At 45.7% G+C, this 23,581-nt stretch overlaps 1 protein-coding gene across 1 annotated transcript; it reads left to right on the top strand.

The window, feature by feature from the left end:
• The first annotated feature begins 12 nt into the window (after positions 1 to 12).
• Positions 13 to 14,433, top strand: LOC121361860 (3 beta-hydroxysteroid dehydrogenase type 7-like). The gene is made up of 6 exons (XM_041482923.1): positions 13 to 160; positions 4,511 to 4,666; positions 7,755 to 7,863; positions 11,939 to 12,038; positions 12,920 to 13,082; positions 13,994 to 14,433. The coding sequence occupies exons 1-6, from the start codon at positions 13 to 15 to the stop codon at positions 14,431 to 14,433; spliced, it is 1,116 nt and encodes a 371-aa protein (XP_041338857.1).
• The last annotated feature ends 9,148 nt before the right edge of the window (positions 14,434 to 23,581 follow it).

The raw sequence follows: 23,581 nt of genomic DNA, 5'->3' as shown, positions 1-23,581 counted from the left end.
ACATCTGCAGCAATGGATGGAGCCTGGGTCTACCTGGTGACAGGAGGATGTGGGTTTGTGGGGGAGAGGATCGTGGAGCTCCTGTCTCAACAAGACTACATCAAAGAAGTCAGAGTTTTTGATTCAGTAGCAAGAGAAGAAGTAGAAAAACTCAGCACAGGTAAGAAAAGTCCAGCAGCATCTATTTAGTGCCCATAACCCTCCCCTTCCTGGCAGCTGGGATAACACTGGAGATGCCACAGTTACAGGCATGGGGCAGGAACCTGGATAAACAGACTGGGGGAGGAACAACTTCCAGCTCAGAAGTTTTACAGCACAGCACTAAATCAAAGAAAAAAGACCCCTAGGGATGGGTCACCTGAGAGAAGTGTCCCAGTGAGGCTCTGAGTGCCCAGGCAGGGCTCAGTTGTGAGGAGCCATGTGCACACAGGGGCTGTGACATGGGAGCTTGGCTGCCCAGCCAGTCTGACACAAAGGGGTTAAACCAACACCCTCCCGAGCTGCAGCAACCCTCCTGCTTCTGAGGGAAATAACTAAAAATCCTGACAGCAACAGAATCAGTCTCAGCACCTACTGCAGGCATTGTGAAATGAACGATGGAAATCATTGAGAGAAACCTGTAGCAGCCTTGAAAAAGGAGGGGCTGAGTGTCAGTAAACAGATACTGAAATCATTCATTTGATCATATCCCGAGTGCTGCCCTCACGCAGGGTTGAGCACAGTGAGATTTGTTGGGGAAAAACATCCTGTTTTACTGGATTCAGGAATACCCGTGCAAAACAAGCCAAGGCAGCTCAGGGTGCTCTGCTCAGCCAATGCTGGGCTGGGTTCCCTGTCTGTGACTGCCCAAACCTTCAGTCTGCTTTGAGAGAGGAAAAAATGCTGAGGGAGATCCTGTGGGGAGATATGGACAGAAAGGGGATGCACCCACAGCAAGTCAAGACTCCCAGGGAAATATCACTATCAGAAACCTCCCTGGCAGATGAACTCAGCAGACTGGTTTCCCCAGCTTTCAGGGAGCCAATTACCTTAAAAGCACCCATAATTGAAGAAAAAGCTGCTTAAACCTTAGGGAGGTGCCAAAATCCATGCTCCAGGAGGGGTCTGTGGCCTGACACCCCAGCAAACCACAGGCAATGAGGCAGGAGCAGCCTGAGGGGCCATCCCAACCCCATCCCTGTGCCCCAGGCACTCAGCTCCACCACAGATGTTTGTTCTGTCCCCAGGCCACCCCAGCAGCCCATTTATCTCTGCCCCACCAGGCAGTGGGTACAGTCTGGGCCCTTGATTTCCCACCTAAACGTAACAGGTAGAGGAGGTATTACAGGATTGCTGTCTTTTTTTTGGTTTTTTTTAACAACAATCTTCACCATCTGCAAACCACATCCTTCCACTCCACACTGGTTTCTGCTTTAGGCTAAAGCAGCTCTCACACACTCCTTCCTCCTCCTCTGCTCCATCCAGCACTGCAGGGCACTGCCATTGTTCCTGTCTGCAAGGGGGCATTGAATTTTGGGCTGTGGCCTTCCCATTGCTGCAAAAAGCTGATGGGTTTGTCTCTTCCATCCTGTAATTTATCCTCCTGTTTTACCTGTCACTACAATTGTGCCTTTTCCAGCTGACAACAAGAAACAGCTCCTGAGCTGCTCTGGCCCAATTCAATTCCTTCATAAAGATCAGCTGCCTCTTCCCTGCTAAACCCAAAAACTTCTCTTTGTTCCTATCAAATTTCACTTTTTTTTTTTTTTTTTCCCCCCTCCAGACTCTGTTAATTCCATTCAGCTCCTACTCAAATCCTCCAGCATGGTCCCTCCCAGTCTGATGTTATCTGCTGATTTAATGAACAAATCTGCTAGATTCTTGATGAAAACAATCAAAAAGACTCAAATACAGCAATAAGCCCTGGAGAGCCCCAGGGCAGCCACCTACCACAGCTGGCAATTCCCTGGGAACTGTAATTCCACCAGCTTTGTGCTCTCCTTAATGGGGCTTATTTAGCCCATGTTTTACTGACTCCTTGTGAGAATGACGCCGAGTTTCCAAAGCCCTTCAAAAATCAAGATAGATGACATCAACCTGTTCCACAATATCCCTGCAGCCTGTTACCTTGTCATAAGAACAAAGGAGGTTTATCTGGCTTGATTTGTTCTCGACAAATCCATGTCAGCTGCCTCCATTCTGCCCATTATCCCACAGGTGCTCACACACACGTGGTTGGGTGCGTGCTCCTGAATCTCCTGGGGTTGAAACCAAAATGTTCTGTAATTTCCTGCCTCTTCTTTACCTCCCTTCTAAGCACAAGTGTTTCATTTGCTCTGCTGAACGCTCCCAGTGCCTTCAGAAGCTCTCCAAAGCAGCTGATAACACACTGAAGCTGCAGTTACAACCCTCACCACTTTAGGAGCCCTGGGAAGAGCTCATCAGGCCTTGTCAATTTGGAAATTCCTCATGGCTGCTTTACACCAGCTGCCTTAACACAGCTGGTGTGGAAAAGGATATTTAACACTTCAGCCTGGTGGCTTCTAGGCTTTCCCAAACAACAGAGGAGCAAAAAATTCCCCCCAAGAGCCTGCTGACACCCTGCTCTGCCTCTCAGCATCCTCCTCTGCACTCTGCTCCTCCAGGCAAGGGTTTTAGCTCTGCTTCATGGACAGCTCCTTTCCTTTCACCTCTGTTCTCACTGCATCGACTCTGTGCTTTACTACTAAATTAATATTCACCCTCAATGTTAATTAATTTAATATTTAAACTCCCCAGAGTGAGTCCACTGATTGTTGGCTATGCTAATGAAGAAAGCAGCTGGACTCTTTGGTAAAATTCCTGTCTCCTCCTCCGTCCTGGGCTGCTCAGAGGACACTCAGCCTCTTGACCTGCTGCCTTGGATTGCATCCCTCCTTTTGGGCCATGGGGAACAATCCTCTGCCCACCTCGCCCTGCTGGATCCTCTCTGAGGGTTTCCAACCATAACAGCCCCACAGCCGGAGCCACAGACCCTTCCCTGATTTGTGGGATCCTCCAGGAATTCCGACCCTGGAAATGGCTGGAATTCCCAGCCCAGGATGTGTGGGCTCTCTGCCCAGGGCAAGGAGACATCTCCTTCCCAAAGCACCCCCATGAGTGGCTTCTTGCAAATCCCTGAGGAGCACAGGCTGCCCATCCCAGCTTCTCCCTGTTCCAGTCCCAAAAAGGGGAAAATCCTACTTAAATGTTACAACACTGTCCCAAAGCTAGAAAATGAATAGTAGATGCCAAGAGTAGCCATGTAAGGAGCAGCTACTCTGAGGAAGAAGGAGGAGGTAAAAGGGAATAGGGGGAAAATTCTGAGTGGCTCTAAGGGAGGAATTTCCTATGAAACTTCTTAACCCTGTTGCATTATTTTCCTTCTTAATCTCCAGTATTTGCAACTTAAACAACATCTGTGTGATGCCTCTTGAAATCACCAGGTGTTGCTCCCACAAACCCTAAAATTTTGTGTCTGAAGGGAAGAGTCCAGCACAGCTTCCCCGCTGCAGAGGGGCAGGAGCAGCTCCAGCCCTGGGCCAGCTGTGTCCTGCTGCAGTGACACGCACAGCGACGCTGCCCACGGCTGATGCACAGCACCGTGCTAAACTAAAACCAGATGCAAACCTGGCTCCTTGGAGTTAAAAAAAAAAAAAAAAAATAGTGCTGGATTTAAATGGCACAGTCACTATCAGAGTGCTTTGCCTTGCCCTGCAGAGAGGACATTCCGTGCTTTGCAGGAAGGTATAATTTTTTTGTACTTTGCAGAAAGTACAAGTGCTGATTTGATGTATAATTATTTATCATTTTTGATTTATATGTTTTAAATTATAAATTAAAATGAATTGATTACTTTAATAAAATTATTTATTAAATTAATAAATAAATACTTGTTAGTGATTAATTATTATTTTTTATTTATTTAATTAAATTTAATTAAAATTAACAAATTAATTTTTATTTATAAATTTTTTGTACTTTGCAGAAAGTACAAATGCTGATTTGATTTATAATTTTTTGATTTATAAATTTGTATTTGATTTATAAATTATTTATTTTGAAAGTAAAATAAATTTATTTAATTTTAAAATATTAATGTAATTATTAATTAATAAATTAGCCGTTATTTATTAATTAATAATTAATTTATGATTAAAATTTATGTTTTTAAAATTTAATTATTTGTTTTTCATTTATAGATTTTTTTGTACTTTGCAGAAAGTACTAATGCTGATTTGATTTATAATTTTTTATTTACAATTTTTATTTATAATTTTTTATTTATAATTGAGAATTAATTTATTTAATTTTCAAATTGTTTGCTTTATTATTTTTGTAGTTTTATTTTCTATTTTTATTATTTATAAAAACAATTTTAATTTTATTAAATTTTATTTAATCAAAATTTAATTCGAATTTTTTTAATAGATTTTTTTTTTGTACTCTGCGGTAAGCAAATGCCGATTTGTACTCTTTTCCCCCCCTGCACCTCTGTGCTGTGCTCCTGCAGGCCCCACTCGCGTGACGGTGACGAGGGGAGACATCCGCGACCCCGGCGCGCTGCTGGCTGCCATGAGCGGGGTGCACGTGGTCCTGCACACGGCTGCCCTGGTGGACTACAGGGACACCGTGCCCTTCGGGGACATGAGCGCTGTCAACGTCGGGGGTGAGCCCAAGCTGGGCCCTGGGCACGGCCCGGCCCTCTCACCCCTGCAGCCACATCCGGCCGCGTTTCGTGTCCCTCCGCGTGGATCCCACACGCCCGCGGTGGGAGAGGTGCCCAGGACCCTTCCAGCAGGGAGGTTTCTCCCCTTGCCCCTCTGTCCTTGCAAGGCAAAGGATGGGAGAGGTGCCCAGAACCTTTCCAGTGGGGAAGTTTTTCCCTTTGCCCCTCTGTCCTTGCAAGGCAAAGGATGGGAAGGTGCCCAGAACCTTTCCAGCAGGGAGGTTTTGTCCCTCTATCCTTGCTCAGGGCAAAGGATGGGAAAGGTGCCCAGGATCCTTCCAGCAGGGAGGTTTCTCCCTTTGCCCCTCTGTCCCTGCTCAGTGCAAAGGGTGGGAAAGGTGCCCAGAACCTTTCAGCAGGGAGGTTTTGTCCCTCTATCCTTGCTCAGGGCAAAGGATGGGAAAGGTGCCCAGAACCTTTCCAGCAGGGAGGTTTCTCCCTTTGCCCCTCTGTCCTTGCCCAGGGCTGCTCCTCTCCACTGCTCATCAAATCTGGGCTCAGTTTCGGCACAGCTCTCCTGGGCCGGGGCAGAACTTCCCCTGGTGGCACTGAGGTGGGTCAGGACACACCTACAGTGGTCTGAAAATGTTTGTGTGTGACAAGGGCAACAATTAAAATTAAACTCTGTTCTGGGCAGCTCGTAGCTTTCCCAGGGATTTTGCCCTGTCTATACCAGCACAAGGCTGTACCCGTTGAACTGCACCCACCAGAAGGGAGTGATGCTGTTTTAATTAGCAGAGTGATGCTGTTTAATTAGTCAGAGTTCCCAGCTATCATGTATCAACAGGCCACGTGTAACTGAGAGCTCCACAATCCTGTCCTCCTACCACCAAGAGCCAATTTCATGTTGGGTGCAAGATCTGCTTAGAGAAAATTTGTTCATAAATCTAGGAAATAAGCACAGGCTATAAAAATAATGAAATCCCTATTACAGGAGCAATTCCAGTGGTACCTCAGGCTGTTAGCTACTAAAATAGTCGTTAACCAAAAGGAAGGAATTTTATTTTTTTTTACTATATATACATCTCCAACTCTATTACTGCTTAGGGCTTTGACTATTTGCTGATACGTTCAAGGGTAACATTTAAATTCCAGCCTTCTTTTCTTTGCTGTACTTGTTTTCAAAACTCAGTGCTTTTAAGAGCCTGTATTGTGCTCTCTGTGTTCTGAGAAGATTCAGAGCCTGAGGGTCCCTGCTGCTTTTTAGTGGCTTTGTGAGCTCTTCCCCCTCACTGTTGCTGTGAGCTCAGTGCTTCAGCTCAGGGAGCATTTGCAGAGAGCACTGAACACCAGGCAAGTCCCCTCCTCAGCAAACCAAACCTCTTGCAGATGTTGGTGACATTCCCAGAAAACCACACAAGCAAGGATTTTCCAGTGTGACTCTTTGAGGAGCACGGCCTGGGATGGTTTAACAGGAGCCTGTCCTGCATTTCTGCCTCCCCTTGCATGGCTCCACATGGAACTCCCCAAAATGGGGCTGCTGCCCTCACTAGGGCTCCTCAAAATCCTGAACTCAGAGATTAGCCTGAAATTCTCTATTAAAATCATGGCAGATAAAAGAATAAAAATGGTATTTGATACCTGCTGTAGACTTTGTGGAAAAAAGTAGGGTCAGGAGAGGTCAAGTATATAATCCTCTAGCTGGCTCCTCTGTGCAACTCAGGCCACAGAAATCCATCCAATTACTGCTCTAAGCCCAACAATTTGTGGCTAAATTGGACCATTCCTTTTCAACAGGCTTGTTGCCTCGAATTAAGGGTGCAAGTTAATGGGCTATCTATCATGGCTTTCAGCAAGCCAGAACAATGCTGAGGAGTGGTGGTGTGGCTATGGTTAATTATCATTTCTGGCCAAAATTTACATCTTCTGCTTTGATTCCCTCCTCTGTTTCAACCACTGGCTGCTGAATCCTGTTATAGCCTTGTTGACTGAATTAAAGGGTTCTCTTCTACAAGAATTATTTTTTCCATCTAGTCACTTAAAGACTTTTTAATCTGCTTTTTGTTAAGCTGAATGGATTTTAACTCCGCTGTTTCCAGTGATGTTTCTCACCAGGGGTTCTCAGTTAACTTTACATATTGTGATAGGCTCATGAAGAAGCACACTGATTCTTTTCCACTGGGAAAAGATTTCAGATGGATTCATGTGCTTGGAAATTATCCTAAACTCAGGATTTCCTTGGTAATTTCAGATTATGCCCTTAATAGCAAAGAGAAGAGAAATCACAAGCCCTCCCACACAAGATCTGCTTAGCCAGGCACAAATAGTGTGGAGGTTTCTGGAAGCCAACCCTGCAAGCTTCCTTTCAGATCTGCCTTACCAGGTCTGAAGGCTCTCAGTCCTTGTCATTCAGGTTCTCACAGGATCAACTTGGATCAAAATCACAATGAATGCAAAAATCACCCCTTCAAGAGTCACAAATCATTCAAACCCACCAAAATACTCCAAAATAACCACACTAAACCACACACACTGGCCAACTAATTCAGCCAGAACAACCTTCCTCAAAGCAAACCATGTTTTGGATTTGTCTGGATTTCACATGGATTTGTAAGCTGCCCTCATTGTTTTACTTAAAGTTCTGCAGCTGTCAGAGTCTGATGGAGTGATTTCACCCTGTAGCACCCTGCAGATCTTCTACAGAGCAACACATGCAACTAAAACACTGATCCTTTGTCAGAAGGCTGCAGTTCACCAACAACCTGCCCCCAAATGAAAAAGGACTGTGTTTTGCTCTGCCAAGCCCTCAGCTTCCCTTTGTTAGCAGCTCTAAAGTCCAAGTTAAGTCAGTTGCCAATGGCCATGGAGGATCAGCCACATCAGAGCTATGGATGTGACTGCTTCTCATGTTATAAACCATCCCCTCCTGAGGAAATGCAGCCCTGACCTGGGGCTCTACATCTTTTCAGCCATAAAAAAAAAGATGGGTTAGTTCCAAGTTGGAAAGCCCTTGGGAATCTATTTTGATTTGCACAACAGGAATCAAGGCAAGGTGGTTGATGCTTGTCCTTCCCATCCTGCCCCACAGGAACTGAAAACGTGGTAAGGGCCTGCTGTGACCTGAGCATCCCATACCTGCTCTACACCAGCTCCATCGCTGCCGTGGGACCCAACACCTCCTGTGAGCCCCTGCTCAGGTGAGGCTCAGCAAATCTCCTCCATTGCTCTGTTTGTCCAGTCAAACAGCAATGCAACTGCAGCCAGATGGAGATTTGAGCTGTGCCTACCAAGGAGAAGATTCGTGTTCCCCTTCCTGTTTGTTCCTCTTCTCTTTCTTGAAAACCTTTCCTTGCTGCTCTGCCCATTTAGGAACCGTGGCTGTTCCCAGCCTAAGCCTGGCCAGTGGTACCCCCAGGTGAGAGCTGTGTGCCCAGCTGCACTGCCAGGCTGCCCCTCTGAGACCCAAAATGATTTTCAGATAAGGTTTCACGTGCTCAGAGTTTGGGATATGGCCAGATTACATCCTGCTGTTGGGTCAGAGGTTTTGCTCTCCCTCACAATGAGTCAACCCAAAGGGCAGGTGGTGCCCCACTGCTACCACCACACTGCCCCTTCTGCTCCCAGCTCCAAAGAGAACTGCTGGCAAGCCTGTGCCCATCTTCTGTTATCAAATGTGGGCAAATCCCAGAAAAAAGTAATTGCCCAAGAAGTCTTAGGGGACAAATTCACTGGTGTGAACCTGCCCTGCAGGATTCAGGTGTAGTCACATCCTTCTGTTACCTGCTTCTGATCTGCAAATTGTACCCTGCTATCCCTCAAAATCCTTCTTCCTGGAACATGGTCGTGGGGACTATCTCCTGGGCTCCTGGATCTCACCACTTTGGGGCTTTTATGCTCAACCCTTCTCCTCTGTTTGTGGCTCCCGTGAGATTGACCCACAAGACCCAGAAGCAGCAGCAGAGTTTTAGAAAACCCTCTGTGGCAAAGGTGGGATTTGGATAAATACAAAGACAGTGGTCAAAATAACAGTTTTGAGGGTTTTCTTGCTTTGATCTGCAGAAGTGACTTTGACAATCAGCTGACACCCCTGCTCAGGGCTCAGCATCAGGATTTGGGAATACTTTTGTATTCTTGGGGCAACAGCACCTGCACCTTGAGAGCAGGGCTGATATTTCTGAAGAAATATCTTCAAAAATTCAGGGGCTGAAGTTTTAGGTTAAATTTGAGGTCAGTCTGATGTGTACTATTGGAAGGCTCCTTGCTGATTTCAAGCTTGGTTGTAGCCACACAAACTGCTCAGCCCCTGGAAATTTGTGTGCCAGGGGAGCTGGCTCCAAGTCAAGTGGTGTCTCCACAGGCTGGACACAGCTGCCTTCAGTCACTTGGCTCTAGAAATTTGAGCCCAGCTAGAAAAGACATAACTTAAAATTGCCTACAAGCCTAAATTTCATGCTCACAAGTAACTTAAGGCATAAGCCCCTTGTTTTGAAAAGTGTCTAAGCACTCAAATCTGTAGAATAAATGTCTGGCTTATGAAAAAATCCATGAAAAGCAACTCAATCCACTTGGGACCACAAGCACTGGAGACTGTGTCACTGCTAAGCTATGGAATTTGGCCCCTAGTAAATACAAATAATTCCTAAGAATTCATGTAGATACAGGCACATCCTTGTCAGGATTTTAGTCCTGTGACTTAGGAGAGAGATGTGAACAGATGTCTTGAAAAAAGCAGTCCCAGATCTTGCCTGATCAGAGTCCTTTGGGTTGTAATGGTGGCACCAACAGGGGCAAGAAAACCCACCCAGGCTGATGGCCATGGAGCTATGAACAGCCTTCCCCACCACAAGCACAAACAAAGCCACACCTGGAGCCTTTCGCTCATTTTGCAGAACACACTCCTCCCATTATCCTGAGAGGAAGCCCTAGAGAGGGGTCTTCATTCTCCAATTATTTTGATTTTAAATGAAGGGAATTGGATAATGAGAAGTATCAGCCTCCCAGTGAAAACTTACCCCACCTGTCTCAGGAGGGAGCCCAGGGATGACTGGGAGCAGCGTAACATGGCTCTGCTTTCCAGACTGAAGGCACAGGTGATGCCTTTCTCCTTCCTCCTCTGCCCATCTCCCCTTCCCCACCCCATCTGTTCTGCCCTCTCCCTCACAGTCAAGAATCCTGCCTTTTCCTTTTCCTTTTCCTTTTCCTTTTCCTTTTCCTTTTCCTTTTCCTTTTCCTCTGTGCCCCTTCTCCATCACTGCACTGTAGAATTTATTTACCTCCCTTTTACGTGCAGGGAATTGGCACAGACAAAGCAGGAGGAGCCTCTGGCCGGGGTGATGGGCACAGGGATAATGCTCACACCTCAGCATCCGACAATAATAGAAAATGCCTCTGTCAGTCTCAATCCCTGGGAGACAGGCACTGCTGAGATACCTTCTGACAATGCTGCTCCAGTCTGATTAGCGTTCACTTATCTGGGATCGTTTTGAAAAGCAAGAGCATTATGCTGAGCTCTTTGTTACTACCAAGCTTCAGAGGGGTGGGGGAAGGCACACACAGCAGAGCCCAGGAACAGCAGGCAGGTTTGTCCCTTTGTGAGGCTGCTGCTTTTCAAAAGCTTTGCAGGGCAAAAAAAAAAAAAAAAAAAAAAAAAAAAAAAAAAACCAACAACCAAAACCCAAAAAAAAAAAAAATTGATTAAAAAAAAGAAGAAAGCAATTAAAACTAGAACTTCTAGATAACCCCCCACTAATTGTCTTGGGTCTCTCCTGGGCTTGCAACAAACCTTGCACAATCAATCTTTTGTCTTGCTTGCTTTTTGGTTTGTCTCTTGTTCATGCCCTGTAAACACGGGGAGGGGAGGAGGGTTTTGTGATAGAAGCCCAGGGTGTGTGAGGAGTCTGCGTTTCTGATGCTCCTAATTTATTTCTGTTGCTGTAGTGCAAGGAGTGCCTGATCTCAGCTGGGATATCTGACACACAACATGCCAGACTGCTGAACAGGCAAGGGCCAGGCAGCAGCATCAGCCACGTTTCACACAGGGAGATCTGAGCACAGGAAAGAGAAAACAACTTGCCAAGGTCAAAGAGGGAGCCTGAGTCAGAGCTGACTCTCCCAAGGCCCAGTGTTTGACAAAAACACCTCTGCTGCAGATTTGCTGGCCACTGAGCCCTGCCAGGAGATGTATGCAAGCCCATCTGCCACAGGAGGGTGAGGATTCCTCTTTGCCCTGCGTGGGGTACCCTGTGCCTGGCAGGTCCTGGTTTGCCAGGTGGATTTCTCTTTAACAGCAAAATATAGTAAATGAATTTAAAAATGGGAAGAGTCTCCAGCAGCACATGGAGGGAGGGAGAGCTCATCTCTGCTACTCAGGGGAGCAAGTGGATGCTCCTTCCCAATGCTGCAAGCCAGGTTTCTTCACTCCAGAGCCCACTGGAGATGTTTAATCAAATCCCATGATGGCCTCAGGCTGATCTAAAAGCACTGGGATGAGATGCTGACACCCTCTGGGGAATAGAGCTGCTTTCTGCTTTCTCCTTGGTATTATTCCAGGCCCTGTGAGGCCAGTTCCATGTGAGATCCCATATGAGGCTTTCCCCTTGGCAGCTCTAAGGTGGCAGCCTGAGGAGCAGGTTGTCTTCCACAGTCACAGCCCAGTGTTATCTGCTTGTCCTTGGGCTCTACTTCTCCCTCCCCTCAAGGGTAATTTGTGAGGGGAGATGAAGGAGCAATCCCAGCCCAACCCTGCTGTCTGCAAGGCTTCCAGGAGATCTCCAGCAGCCCCACCACATCCCCAGCAAATGCCTCCCAACTTTAATCAACTCTGTGAGAAAATTAAGTAGCAGTTTCTCCTTTTGGTTTATGGCTCATGAGAGGCTTTTCTCTGCCCCTAATGAAGAAATGAAGTTAGAATTGCTCTCATTTTCCTGCCCTCCATCTTCTTGTGCTCTTTTTTACCTTGCTGTGAGTTGCTTAAAAATGTCACTCTGCTGCCTTCTAATTTGCCTGATGGAATGTTATTTCAATCATGCTATTAGACAAAACTGAATCCAGCTCTGAGAAACCACTGCCCCCATGCAAACCTGCCTGTGAACACCCCAAAGCACCTGCTGTTCCCTGGGGCTTTATTCCTCCCAAAGTGCATCGAGGAGCTGAGCTTCCCATAGCAGAAACCCCTGGGAGCAGGGAATGCAGAGCAAAGCAGGCTGGCACAGATGTCCCCGAGCCCTGGGCTCTGCCCCATGGTCACCCCCTGTCTCCCACAATCTGTTCCAGAGGAAACGAGGACACTCAGTACAGTGGGGAAGTGGAGCTGCCCTACGGGAAGACAAAAGCCATGGCAGAAAAAATTGTGCTTGAAGCCAACGGAAAAAAGGTACAAAATCCAGTGGTAGCACCCCTGGAATTGCAGCCCAGGGCAGGGGAAAGAGGGAGGTGGTTGGAAAGACCCCACAGCTCCTGGCTAAGTGTGTATGCAACCTCTGCCTGGATTTGATGCATAAACCACATTGTCCTAAGCCTCCCAAAGCCTGATATTCCCACATCAGCAGGAAGCTGCCAGACTCTCCCAGGATCACAGGGTGCTTCCCTTCAGCTCCAGCAGGAGTGTGACTTTGGAAAGGGCTGTGCTAAATTAGGGCTGAAGGAACCGGGTTCACCTAGTTCATACTGAAAATAAGTGTAATTTCCAGGCTTTTCAGAGTGACTTAAGAATTCAAAATATTGGTGTACCCAGAGCCAGCCCCCCACCCAAGGTAGCTGTTCAGTGTTTTAGGCTGGCAGTGCAGTCAGCAGACATATGAGTTCTTCTAGACAAAGAAGGAGAATGTAAAAATGAGACTTGTGCTCTAAACCACTGCCTGGAGCATCTCTCCTCAAGTCCCAGCTGGAGGCCAGCCAGGTGGGCTGGCTTGCTGTGGTACCTGGTTTTTGTTGTTGCAAATCCTCTTTTGTACACCAAACTGCAGAAGAATTCATGCCACCAGCACTTTCCAGCCAGCACCTCTCAAGGAGCACCACGTGGGTGCAGGTCTGCTCTGAAAACAAAAATAAAATCAAACTGGGCACCTGCTTGTGATTTTAGGGACCCAAAGCAGGTGCCAAGCAAGCAGAGCAGCTCTGCAAATGTTGACTCCTCTAGGCCAGTACTCCCAGGGTTTGGGTTTATCTGGGAAACCCAGTGTCACTGTGGGAGATTCCATCTCTGGATCCATCTAAACTGGATCCATCCACTGACATCCCTCCCTGATTTTATAGCTGAGCAATGGTGGCACACTCAGAACCTGCATCCTCCGTGCCAACACGGTGTATGGGGAGAAGGCAGGGTTCCTGCAGGATCTGTACTCGCTTGCCAGAGCCAGGAGTGGTGTTCTGAACTACCTGGAGCCTGAGGACACCGAGCGCAATCACACCTACGTGGGTGAGTGAAGGGCTGAGCTCCTTGCATGGGTGCTCCCAGCTTTAGTCACAGGGGATTTTACACGTCAGCTCAGCCATAATCTCCCCAGACAGAGAGATGAGTCTGGTGAATGAGCACAAATGGGTTTGGAAGCACAAAACTTAGACTGGCTAAAGGATTTTAAAAGCAGTTTCTTATTACTGCTGTTTTCCTGGGAAGGGTTTTCTTGATTCCCTTTGAGAAGGGTTTCAGGGATATATGAGGGGCAGAGAGAAATTCTGGCTGTGTTTTTAAAATGTTTTTGCTAGGAAAAGACATTTCTTCATTAGGAAAAAAAAAAAAAAATTAAACTACCACTACTTGTCAAGTTCTTTACAGACAAGGCTGCACTACATAACCAGTTTTAGCAAGCACAAGAAATTACTCACAAAACCTACAGGAAGAGTTTGTTTTGGTGCCTTTCAGGGGGGTGTAATTCACCATTAGATCATGCAGGCATTCAGTGATTTCTGTGCAGCACATTTAAATGTCTTTTTCCAAAAGTGCAGATTTTGAAAATGCTGTTAGAGAAGAATCAGGCCCAAATAAATCAAGTGACTCCTTCAAAGCCTCACAGCAGAGGCAGGGATAAAACCCTGGAGCACTGCCTCCTATTCATCCTGCTCTCACTACAAAACACTGCCCTTTTGCTTCACGTGAACCAGGATCACAAGGCACATTAATTGTCCAGCTCAAAGGGGAGACCAAAGGTTTGAAGGATGTTGGAGGCCTGGATTAACTACTCAGTCTCTCTGCAGCACAGCTGAGCACACACGAGTGCCTCCCTGCTTCCCAGCACTGAAGCTGGCAGATCCAGTGCACTCGTTCTGTGGTCAACAGGGAAACTGAGCTCCTCCTGAATGCCTGTTTTTCTCCCTCTCTTATTTCTCCAGGGAACGTGGCATGGATGCACGTCCTTGCAGCAAGGCACCTGCAGCAGAAGGCAGACCTGCTGGCAGGACAGGTGTATTACTGCTACGATGACACCCCAAGCAGGAAGGGTTTCCTGGTCAGGCACCAGCTGCTGTCCAGTGCAGACCCCTCGGTGAGGCTGGGCTCTCACATCCCCTACTGGAAGATGTGGTTGATGATACAAGTGCACAGGATCCTCAGGGCCATCCTGTCCCCTTTCCGGAGGCCACAGCCTTTCCTCAGCGTGCCCCTGCTGAACACCATAGTCACCACCTTCTCCTTTGAGACAGACAAGGCCTCCAGGCATTTTGGGTACAAACCCCTGTTCACGTGGCAGGAGAGCAGGCTCAGGACTGCACAGTGGCTGAAAGCAGCAGCAGGGAGCCTGGGACCCCCCCAGCTGCATGAAAAGAAGAACTGAACAGCACTTGTGGGGTAAGGAAGTTGCTTATCACAGCAGCAGGTTCCATCTGAATTCACAGAATCACTGGGTTGGAAGAGACCTTCAAGATCATCGAGTCCAACCCAGCCCCAACACCTCAACTAAACCCTGGCACCCAGTGCCACATCCAGGCTTTGTTAAACACACCCAGGGATGGGGACTGCACCACCTCCCCATGCAGCCATTCCAGTTCTTTATCACTCTTTCTGTGAAAAAATTTTCCTGATATCTAACCTGTATTTCCCTTGGTGCAGGGAAGGGAGCTTCACGATCTGCATGGACCTTTGGCAGGAGCTTTGCAAACACAGAAATCCTGGTACAGAAGCAGAGAGGAAGAAAAACTCACAGGCTGCAAGCTGTGATACCCTTGCCATGCCAAAATCTCAGCTATTTTGTGTCCCATGGGCATTTGAAACCTTCCCTGCACACCCACAGGACTCGCTGGCCTCCCTCATTGCCATGGTGCCACCACTGCACAGTGACTTGTGGGAACAAGAGAGAGCAAGCTCAGCTGGGAGATGGTGCCCAAAAAACACCCTTGTGGTAAAATCAGTGAACCAGTTTCGTTCCACAGTCTGGGAGCCATGGTCTTGGACATTTGGTGAGGTGGCTGCACCTGGTTCAGGCATTGAAGGGCTCTTCAGTGATAGTTTTGGGGAGGACAAGTAAAACCCAGCAGGTCCTTGTTCTGATTTAGGGTTTAATAAAAAGTAAAAAGAAAAAAAATCCCTTTTCCAAAACTGCCTTTTGCAAGATGCTTCCTGTTATTCTTTACATATGGAATATTGAATATCTATTTTGAAATATTACCCCTCTAAAAGAAAAACTTCTGATCTTTTGTCCTAACAAGTCCTAGGCTGATTTACCTTTAATTCTATGGATGGAGAAGTGTTGTCCACAAGCTTAAAGGTGGGATTCACATAGTTTGTAACTCCAAATCTCTTACCACAGAGCTCTCCAATGGCAAAACAAAGCAGATTAAAGCCCATGTTCAGCTGCTGTGCTGGCAGAAAGCAACTTCAAGTGAAGGCCTTAGGGGCTGCATTTATGCTAAATAACGTTTGAACTCCAAGAGGAAGAGGTCATTTCAACTCCTTCCATGGCACTGGAGCTCACAGCCCATCTGGGAGCAGCATTTCACAGATGATATTTTCCTCACACAGATGGGGCGGGCACTTCCAGGAGATTCACAGCAAAACTGTGGTTTCTATCAGTTTATCAGCTTCTCTATTTTTAAGACTTGCAGAGAGGCTGGTAAATCTACATTATGCACAACTGAGATGTCAGTTTTCACTTGAGCTTGGAGGAATGGGATATTTTTACAATACTGGCTCAAATCGAAAATGTTAATGTCACACTTCTGTGTTCTGTGAATCTGTACCCATCTCTTGAGTGTTCTTGGAGTAAAGTGTGCATATGCACAAATAGAAGCTTATTTTAATTACAAGTGCCCTGATACTCCTGGAAACAGCAAGTTTCAGCATGGCATCCTGGATAGAAATGATGAAAATTTGCTTCCTGTTAGTCCTGGTAATTACCCAGGAAGGAAAGTGGAGCAATACAGTGAGAGCTGCCAAGTTAAATTCACACTCACAAGAGAATTCTTTTTCAAAATGAGCTAACAGATCAGAAATCAGTTGTTTTGGTAATTCATTACTAAGCTCATATAACAATACGTTTGGCCCAAACTGTTGCAATCTGCTCACACAGAATTTGAAAAGGTGAACTGTGTAAATTACCAGTTCCCTACTATTTTCCCCCTTCCATTTGTGCTGGGAGGGGTTAAGAAAGGGGATAATAAGATTTCTGATTTTTATATATTCATTACAAGTCTCTTTGCAGTTTTTTTGCCATTACCCAAACAGTAGTTGACAAATTTAAGAATGTGACAACCTCAATTCCTCATGCACATCCCAGAGCATCACCACAGTGCATCAGTGTTGGCCTCAACAAGTTTTGATGCCTCTGAAATTATGGATTTATCCTGCCAAAAAAGAGCCACTGGGTGGAGCTGCGAGGCTGGGAACGGGTCCCTCCTCGTGGAGCCTCACCAGGATTTAGCTGCGTTCTGCAGGAGCTGAAATCCCTGCCCAGACAGAGGCTGAGGGCTCTGTCCTCACTCTGTGGCACTGGGAATTCTGGCCTTCCCTCCCCTGGCTGGAAGCAGTCACAATTTTATCTGCGTGTAATTCTGGAATAAAAGACACTGAGGAAGTTGTTTTTTTCCACTCAGAGCTCGTTAGAAAAGAATAAAAGTTTGCTTTTTGTTTTTAAAAATAGAATGGATTTTGGCGCTCTGACCTCTGAGGAGCCTTGCACAAGCACAACAGGCTGATGCCTTCAGTCCCAGTCCCCCGTAATTCCTTTGTGGGATTTGGAGCTGCTGCAGATATCAGATGGGAGAGTTGTCAAGCCCCAGCACTACCCCAGATTAATGCCTTACAAGCTTGCCTGCTTTCATAAACCTTGCTGGGAACCTCATCATGCTTTTGTTCCTGTCCTGCTCATCATCACCTATGATTCTGATGCTTATCAGGGTGCAGATGACATGCAGGATAAGCAGAAGGGATTTTCAAAGGTGGTTAAGTGCTGGATTTTTCACATGTATCTGAATTAGCTGGCTGCTCAGCCTTTTTAATACCTACTCACCTCCCAAGCTTTGACAAAAGCAACCAGAGGATTCCCTTTCCCTGGTCATGGTAGAAATAGGGGGGAAAGTTAGACAGCAAAGCCTCTGTGCTATTTTCCAAAAAGATGAGTAAGCTTCCTTTGGCTGCCCTGCCTTTTGGCTCCTCCAAGCTAATGCTGCTGCAGACTTCCTGTTAGATCCTTGATTTTATCAGATTATAACTTGTTTTCCCCTGGCAATGCTTTAATTCTTTCTACTGCATTGGGTTGTCATTGGCTTTTCTTTTCAGGGTCTCAGCCTTATTATGTAACAGCAGCAGAAAAAAAAAAAAAAAAAAAAGAGAAAAGAAAAAATATTTCAGATCTGTTTCTACTTCTGGAGAGGAGCCTTTGTGCACAATTACTCATCCAAGAGATTCAGCAGGTATAACTGCTTCCCCCAGGGGCTCCATTATATAATTGGATTTCAGCCATACAAATTAAATCCTATCTTACCCCTTAGTTAAGCCAGGCAGTAAGTATTTAATGCTAATATCCCTGACAACTATTGCAGGGAGAAGCAGAGCTGAAGCACAGAGGAGACAGATGCAGGCAATCTCTGCTGCAGGAGCAGGGAGGATGAGCAAGGACTGACACCTGCTTGTATTTTCAACATGGCTCAACTTCCCCAGGATGGGCCATGGCTCAGCTGAAGCTGTTGTGTAGCTGGAGCAGGGTTCTCCCTTGGTTTTCCGTGCTCCAGGAGTGTTCACCCCCAACATGCACACTTCAAAGAGCCACATGCCTAACCCTGTTTGAGTTTCTCTGGAAGTCTCTGTTCTTGTGCAACGTCTGAAGGAAGCAAATTTAGCAATATTAAAACTCAAGCCAAACACAAAACCAAGCAAAGAATCCCCAAATGAAAAAGAAAATCTCGACTGAGTTACTCATTCATCTGCATTTTCTGCCACGTTCGGTCTTCTCCCGGCGTGTTCCTGTGAGACAAAGCCCTCTGGGCAGAGCCCATCTCTTTTGGTGTCTGGTACATCAGTCACAGAGTCAGGGCATGGTAATAAAGCAAAACAGATTCATGGTAGGAGTTAAACCAGTCGGTCTGGTCCTGTAATTGGAACATAATCTCATATTGACAGTGTTTAACTCAGGATGCACAGGGAGCAGATGGCACCAGGCCAGGCCCCATCGGCCTGCGAGGGTTGGAAAGATATTTTCCAAGTCCAGCCTGTGATAGATGAGCAATGTGATGGTTGAGTCTCACAATTAAAAGGCAAATATCATGTATATATGTTAAGAGAAGTTTTATAGATTTATAGTTGTGTTTTACTTGTGTTGTTATCAGGGGTTGGCCTGGGTTTGGGACATTTGGGAGGGTCGGCTCATTACTATGGCAGCACCTGAGCTCCAATCAAGATTTAAGGAAATAAACTCCTCTACTGAACTTTTTGTTCTTCCCTCTTGGAACTTTTCCTCAAGTTTTCTGCAGCTTGTTTGCCTCAAAGCTGTTGTTGCAAAATTGTTTGCCAGAAGGGATGTTGTCATCATTCACAGGACCTATTTTTAAATTCCACCAAGATCCCTTAAGTGAGAATGTTATCCCAGAGAACTGTACATCCCAGAGATGCTGCGGAGCCTCTTGGAGCCGAAACAATTGAGAGAGGATTCACTGAAGTGGCAGGGGAGACCATGGGGAAACAGTGTAGTTACCTTCACTGGAATTTGGCCAGTGTCCCAGCTGCCACTAATGCCTCCACTCTTACAGGAATCTCCTGGGATTTTCATTAATGTATAATTCAGCTTATAAAAACATGTGCCTGCTGCCTTATCCCCTGGAGCTACGGCAAGTAAAGAAATGCTGTTTGGCCTCTGTGTAGTGGCTGGCTTTAGCAGGCACGTTCCCTTCCTTTCTAGTTATTCCTGCTCCTCTCCTTCCTCCTCCCACCCCAGGATGCAAGGGTAAAGCTTCCAGTGCATTGTGTAAACAGCGTGAAGCAGGAATATGATTTTTCAATGCTTAAGGCTGAAGGTAAGAAAACAGAAGGGCTCCTTTTACCCAGATTCATCATCACCACGTGTCTGTAACAACACCTCCAGAACCTGGCACTACATGCAAGAAGAGAAGAGGCCAGTGAGCCAAATGGCCTTCTCATGATGCAGGAGTTAGGGCTCATTTTGAGTCAGATATAAAACTGGAGTATGGAATCCTTGTAATCCAATTCTTTCCTGACATTGAGGGCCTTTCGCTGCCGAGAGCCGAACACATCATTTCACATGGCCCTTGCTAGTGGGAAACTCAGAGCTGTTTGTCCTGTCAGTTTATTTTCAATGACATTTTTGGAAGCAGAAGAGCAGCAAAAAAAAAAAAAAAGAAAAAAAAAAAAGAGAAAAGAAAAAATATTTCAGATCTGTTTCTACTTCTGGAGAGGAGCCTTTGTGCACAATTACTCATCCAAGAGATTCAGCAGGTATAACTGCTTCCCCCAGGGGCTCCATTATATAATTGGATTTCAGCCATACAAATTAAATCCTATCTTACCCCTTAGTTAAGCCAGGCAGTAAGTATTTAATGCTAATATCCCTGACAACTATTGCAGGGAGAAGCAGAGCTGAAGCACAGAGGAGACAGATGCAGGCAATCTCTGCTGCAGGAGCAGGGAGGATGAGCAAGGACTGACACCTGCTTGTATTTTCAACATGGCTCAACTTCCCCAGGATGGGCCATGGCTCAGCTGAAGCTGTTGTGTAGCTGGAGCAGGGTTCTCCCTTGGTTTTCCGTGCTCCAGGAGTGTTCACCCCCAACATGCACACTTCAAAGAGCCACATGCCTAACCCTGTTTGAGTTTCTCTGGAAGTCTCTGTTCTTGTGCAACGTCTGAAGGAAGCAAATTTAGCAATATTAAAACTCAAGCCAAACACAAAACCAAGCAAAGAATCCCCAAATGAAAAAGAAAATCTCGACTGAGTTACTCATTCATCTGCATTTTCTGCCACGTTCGGTCTTCTCCCGGCGTGTTCCTGTGAGACAAAGCCCTCTGGGCAGAGCCCATCTCTTTTGGTGTCTGGTACATCAGTCACAGAGTCAGGGCATGGTAATAAAGCAAAACAGATTCATGGTAGGAGTTAAACCAGTCGGTCTGGTCCTGTAATTGGAACATAATCTCATATTGACAGTGTTTAACTCAGGATGCACAGGGAGCAGATGGCAACAGGCCAGGCCCCATCGGCCTGCGAGGGTTGGAAAGATATTTTCCAAGTCCAGCCTGTGATAGATGAGCAATGTGATGGTTGAGTCTCACAATTAAAAGGCAAATATCATGTATATATGTTAAGAGAAGTTTTATAGATTTATAGTTGTGTTTTACTTGTGTTGTTATCAGGGGTTGGCCTGGGTTTGGGACATTTGGGAGGGTCGGCTCATTACTATGGCAGCACCTGAGCTCCAGTCAAGATTTAAGGAAATAAACTCCTCTACTGGACAGCACAGAAGGAGTCGAGGGACAGAACTTTGGGAGGTGCTAAGGTGTTAAAAGACCCTTTGTGGGGAACCCTTGCTGTTTCCATAATGGAAACCTCCATTGTGAGATGAGCACGTGTGGGAAAAGTCCTCTGCTCCCAGCACCATAATATTTTCTCTATCCAGTCTTCTGGTGTATTTTTGATAAGGTTTTAATAAACCTTTTAAATTTTTGAAAGTGAGTAGCATTTCTCACAAGCTCCTGGACCTCATGTGAGATGCTGGAAGTTTTTCTTCCAAAAAGGGCCTTGAGCCCCTCACTAATCCTGGTTCACAGAACTCACGGAATTCACAGAATCACTGGGTTGGAAGAGACCTTCGAGATCATCGAGTCCAACCCAGCCCCAACACCTCAACTAAACCCTGGCACCCAGTGCCACGTCCAGGCTGCTTTTAAACACGTCCAGGGATGGGGACTCCACCACCTCCCCAGGCAGCCATTCCAGCACTTTATCACTTTATCACCCTTTCTGTAAAAAACTTTTTCCTAATATCCAACCTGTATTTCCCTTGACATAGCTTGAGACTGGTTAAAGCCCCCCACACTACTCTGCAGTCTGGCTGGCAGAACTGCCTTGGGAGCACTGGAACAGAGTGGGAGCAACATCCAAAGGGTAAAAATCTCCCACATCTGCTGGGTCAAAGAGCCCCAGAGCTCCTCATCCTCCCTGGGGCCAGCAGGGACCTGCCTGTGACACGGGGCACAAGCCCAGGGGTGCTCTCAGTGCCAGGGACACCCACCAGTGTCACCTTCCTGCTCCTTTTTTCACTTCTAAAAGCTCCAGCGGCACAATTAACTCCACAGAACACGCTGGCAACAGTGACTAATTCCTTTCTCCAAGCCCAAAATGCTGAGCTAAAGCAGGTGAGAGGAGAGGAAGCACATTTATTCCAACTCATCCTATGGCAGAGTCTAAGTGCAGACACAGATTCAGCTTTCCAAGGGTGTGGGACAAGAATACCAAGCTTCTTATAGCTGCTACAGGAAGTTTAAATTGATTTTTCTCCATTTCAACAATTAATTCCCATTAATCAACTTACTGTACAATGCTGCACAATAATTCACAAGTTTTATGTATTATATGAATAAAATTGCACATATATTTTTATGTGATTTTCATTTAATTGAATTCCAAGGAGATTTATCTGCTGGGTTATTAATAAATCTTAATATGGCCTATAACACTCAATTGATATTTAATTAACCTGCAATAACTGCCTTGTAAAATGTAAATTAAATGCTTTATTTTTTCCAGGCATATAATGTAAAATCAAATTCTTCATTCTACCAGCAAAGCAAAAAAAACCAAAAAAAAAAAAAAAAAAAAAAAAAAAAAAAAAAAAAAAAAAAAAAAAAGGGAAAAAACAACATTTCAGGCAACCAAACCTTACACCTGGAAATATTTGATGTTTTAAGAGCTTTAAACTGGAAATTAAATCCATGCTTTGTAATCAGTTCTTCTCTTGAGGAGGTACTTTTCCACTCTTCCCACTTTTAAAGATCACAGAATTTGGGTGGATTTAGATGAAACAACAAAATCTCAGGAGGCTTGAAGGGAAGCAAGAGGCGCCCATTACTAATAATAAGGTTGCAAATTCCTGTAGGTATTGTGGTATTTGGCATTTTTTCTGAAAATCTTGGCACCTAGAGTCACATTATTAAATGAGAATGTCAATTTTCATTAAAATTAAAAAAAAAAAAGGAAAGGAAAAGGAAAGATGTTAAAACTCTTTGATAGAGGAAGTTTGCAAACCTGAATGTCAAAGGCATGAGAACTAAGAGACAAAAATACATAAATTTTGATCCTTATCTTTAAAAGTATCAGAACTTTTTGAGAATGAGATGTTTGAAAACTGGGAGGTGGCAACAAATGATCAAAACAGCCTTTACAAGAAAAGATGAGAACAATCCAAATTATATTTTAAGATCAAACTCTTCTCCTCCCCCTCCCCTAGCAATTTACATAGATCTACATTAAATACTGCAAACTGCAAAAACAACTGGTTCTGATTTCCAAACCAGGAGAGCTGGCTGCCTTTGCAAGGTGATTTGAAAACTTCAGGAGAATATGACTGTCCAAAATTGATAAGTCTATAAAGTTTTACTGCCACAGCATCTAAATGTAGTATATCTTTCTTTTTTAATGCATGGAGGGGCCAGTCTGTCTCTCAATATTTTATTAAACAGGGTATTTCCACCAAAGGACAGTTACCCTCACTGTCTGTAATCTGTCTGCATTAGATCACTTTAAAAGGTATTAAATGGAAATAAAAAGTTAAATGTACCACGGATTTTAAGGGTGTCACAGCACGGAAGAATGAAAATGAAGAGAATGGATTGTGACTTGCAGCAAATGGACAGAAATAAATCCAGGGCTGCTGGAGTGGGAAGCCTGTCCCCACTCAGTGTTCATCCTCTCCAGCCACCCATCCTCCTCCTCCTCCTCCTGCACCACCCCAGCCCAGGGCAGGGATTCCATGGGAGCTCTGAGGTGCTCCCAGTGGCAGCAGGAGGGGATGTGACCCTGCTGTCCCCAGGGCTGCCAGGACCTGCCCTGCTCCCGGGGCACTGCTGAGCCCCAGCCTGGCCCCCCACCACAGGGGAACTGACTGCACTTTGCAGACTTGGGTTTAACCCCCAGCTCCACTGGATTTTTGTGCTGGTTTTTACATTTACAGCTGGTTTCTTCCTCTCTCCTTCTCTCTGTATTTTATGATTTTGGTAATTGATCGGGAATAGCCTTTCCTCCTTCTTTTACCTTTCATCTTTCTAAAGGAGGAGAATGTATCCCACAAGTGGGAGCTGCTGCCAGCCTGTGGACCACAGCCCCTTCCCAGGACTTGTGTTTTACTCCACTGGACAGACGTGGCCATGGGAGGGGTTTTTCCCCCCTTAGAGTGGGTTTCTAACTGAGCTGAATCCAGCACTTGTTAAGGCCTAACCATGACTGACAGTTCACATTATCTTGGGCAGCACTTTTGATCAGGCAG

Source organism: Pyrgilauda ruficollis, unplaced genomic scaffold, assembly GCF_017590135.1.
Source record: "Pyrgilauda ruficollis isolate IOZ18807 unplaced genomic scaffold, ASM1759013v1 scaffold59, whole genome shotgun sequence".
In the NCBI taxonomy this organism is placed as follows: Eukaryota; Metazoa; Chordata; class Aves; order Passeriformes; family Passeridae; genus Pyrgilauda; species Pyrgilauda ruficollis.
The sequence above is the reverse complement of the archived record's forward strand: the minus strand, read 5'-3'. Positions and strand labels throughout refer to the sequence as shown.

What these genes read in the sequence shown, in the direction of transcription:
- LOC121361860 (XM_041482923.1), top strand. Translation starts at nt 13, where the DNA reads ATGGATGGAGCCTGGGTCTACCTGGTGACAGGAGGATGTGGGTTTGTG. An exon ending in TCCTGTGAGCCCCTGCTCAG is followed by an intron (nt 7,864 to 11,938) that starts GTGAGGCTCAGC and finishes AATCTGTTCCAG; the next exon opens with AGGAAACGAGGACACTCAGT. An exon ending in TTGAAGCCAACGGAAAAAAG is followed by an intron (nt 12,039 to 12,919) that starts GTACAAAATCCA and finishes CTGATTTTATAG; the next exon opens with CTGAGCAATGGTGGCACACT.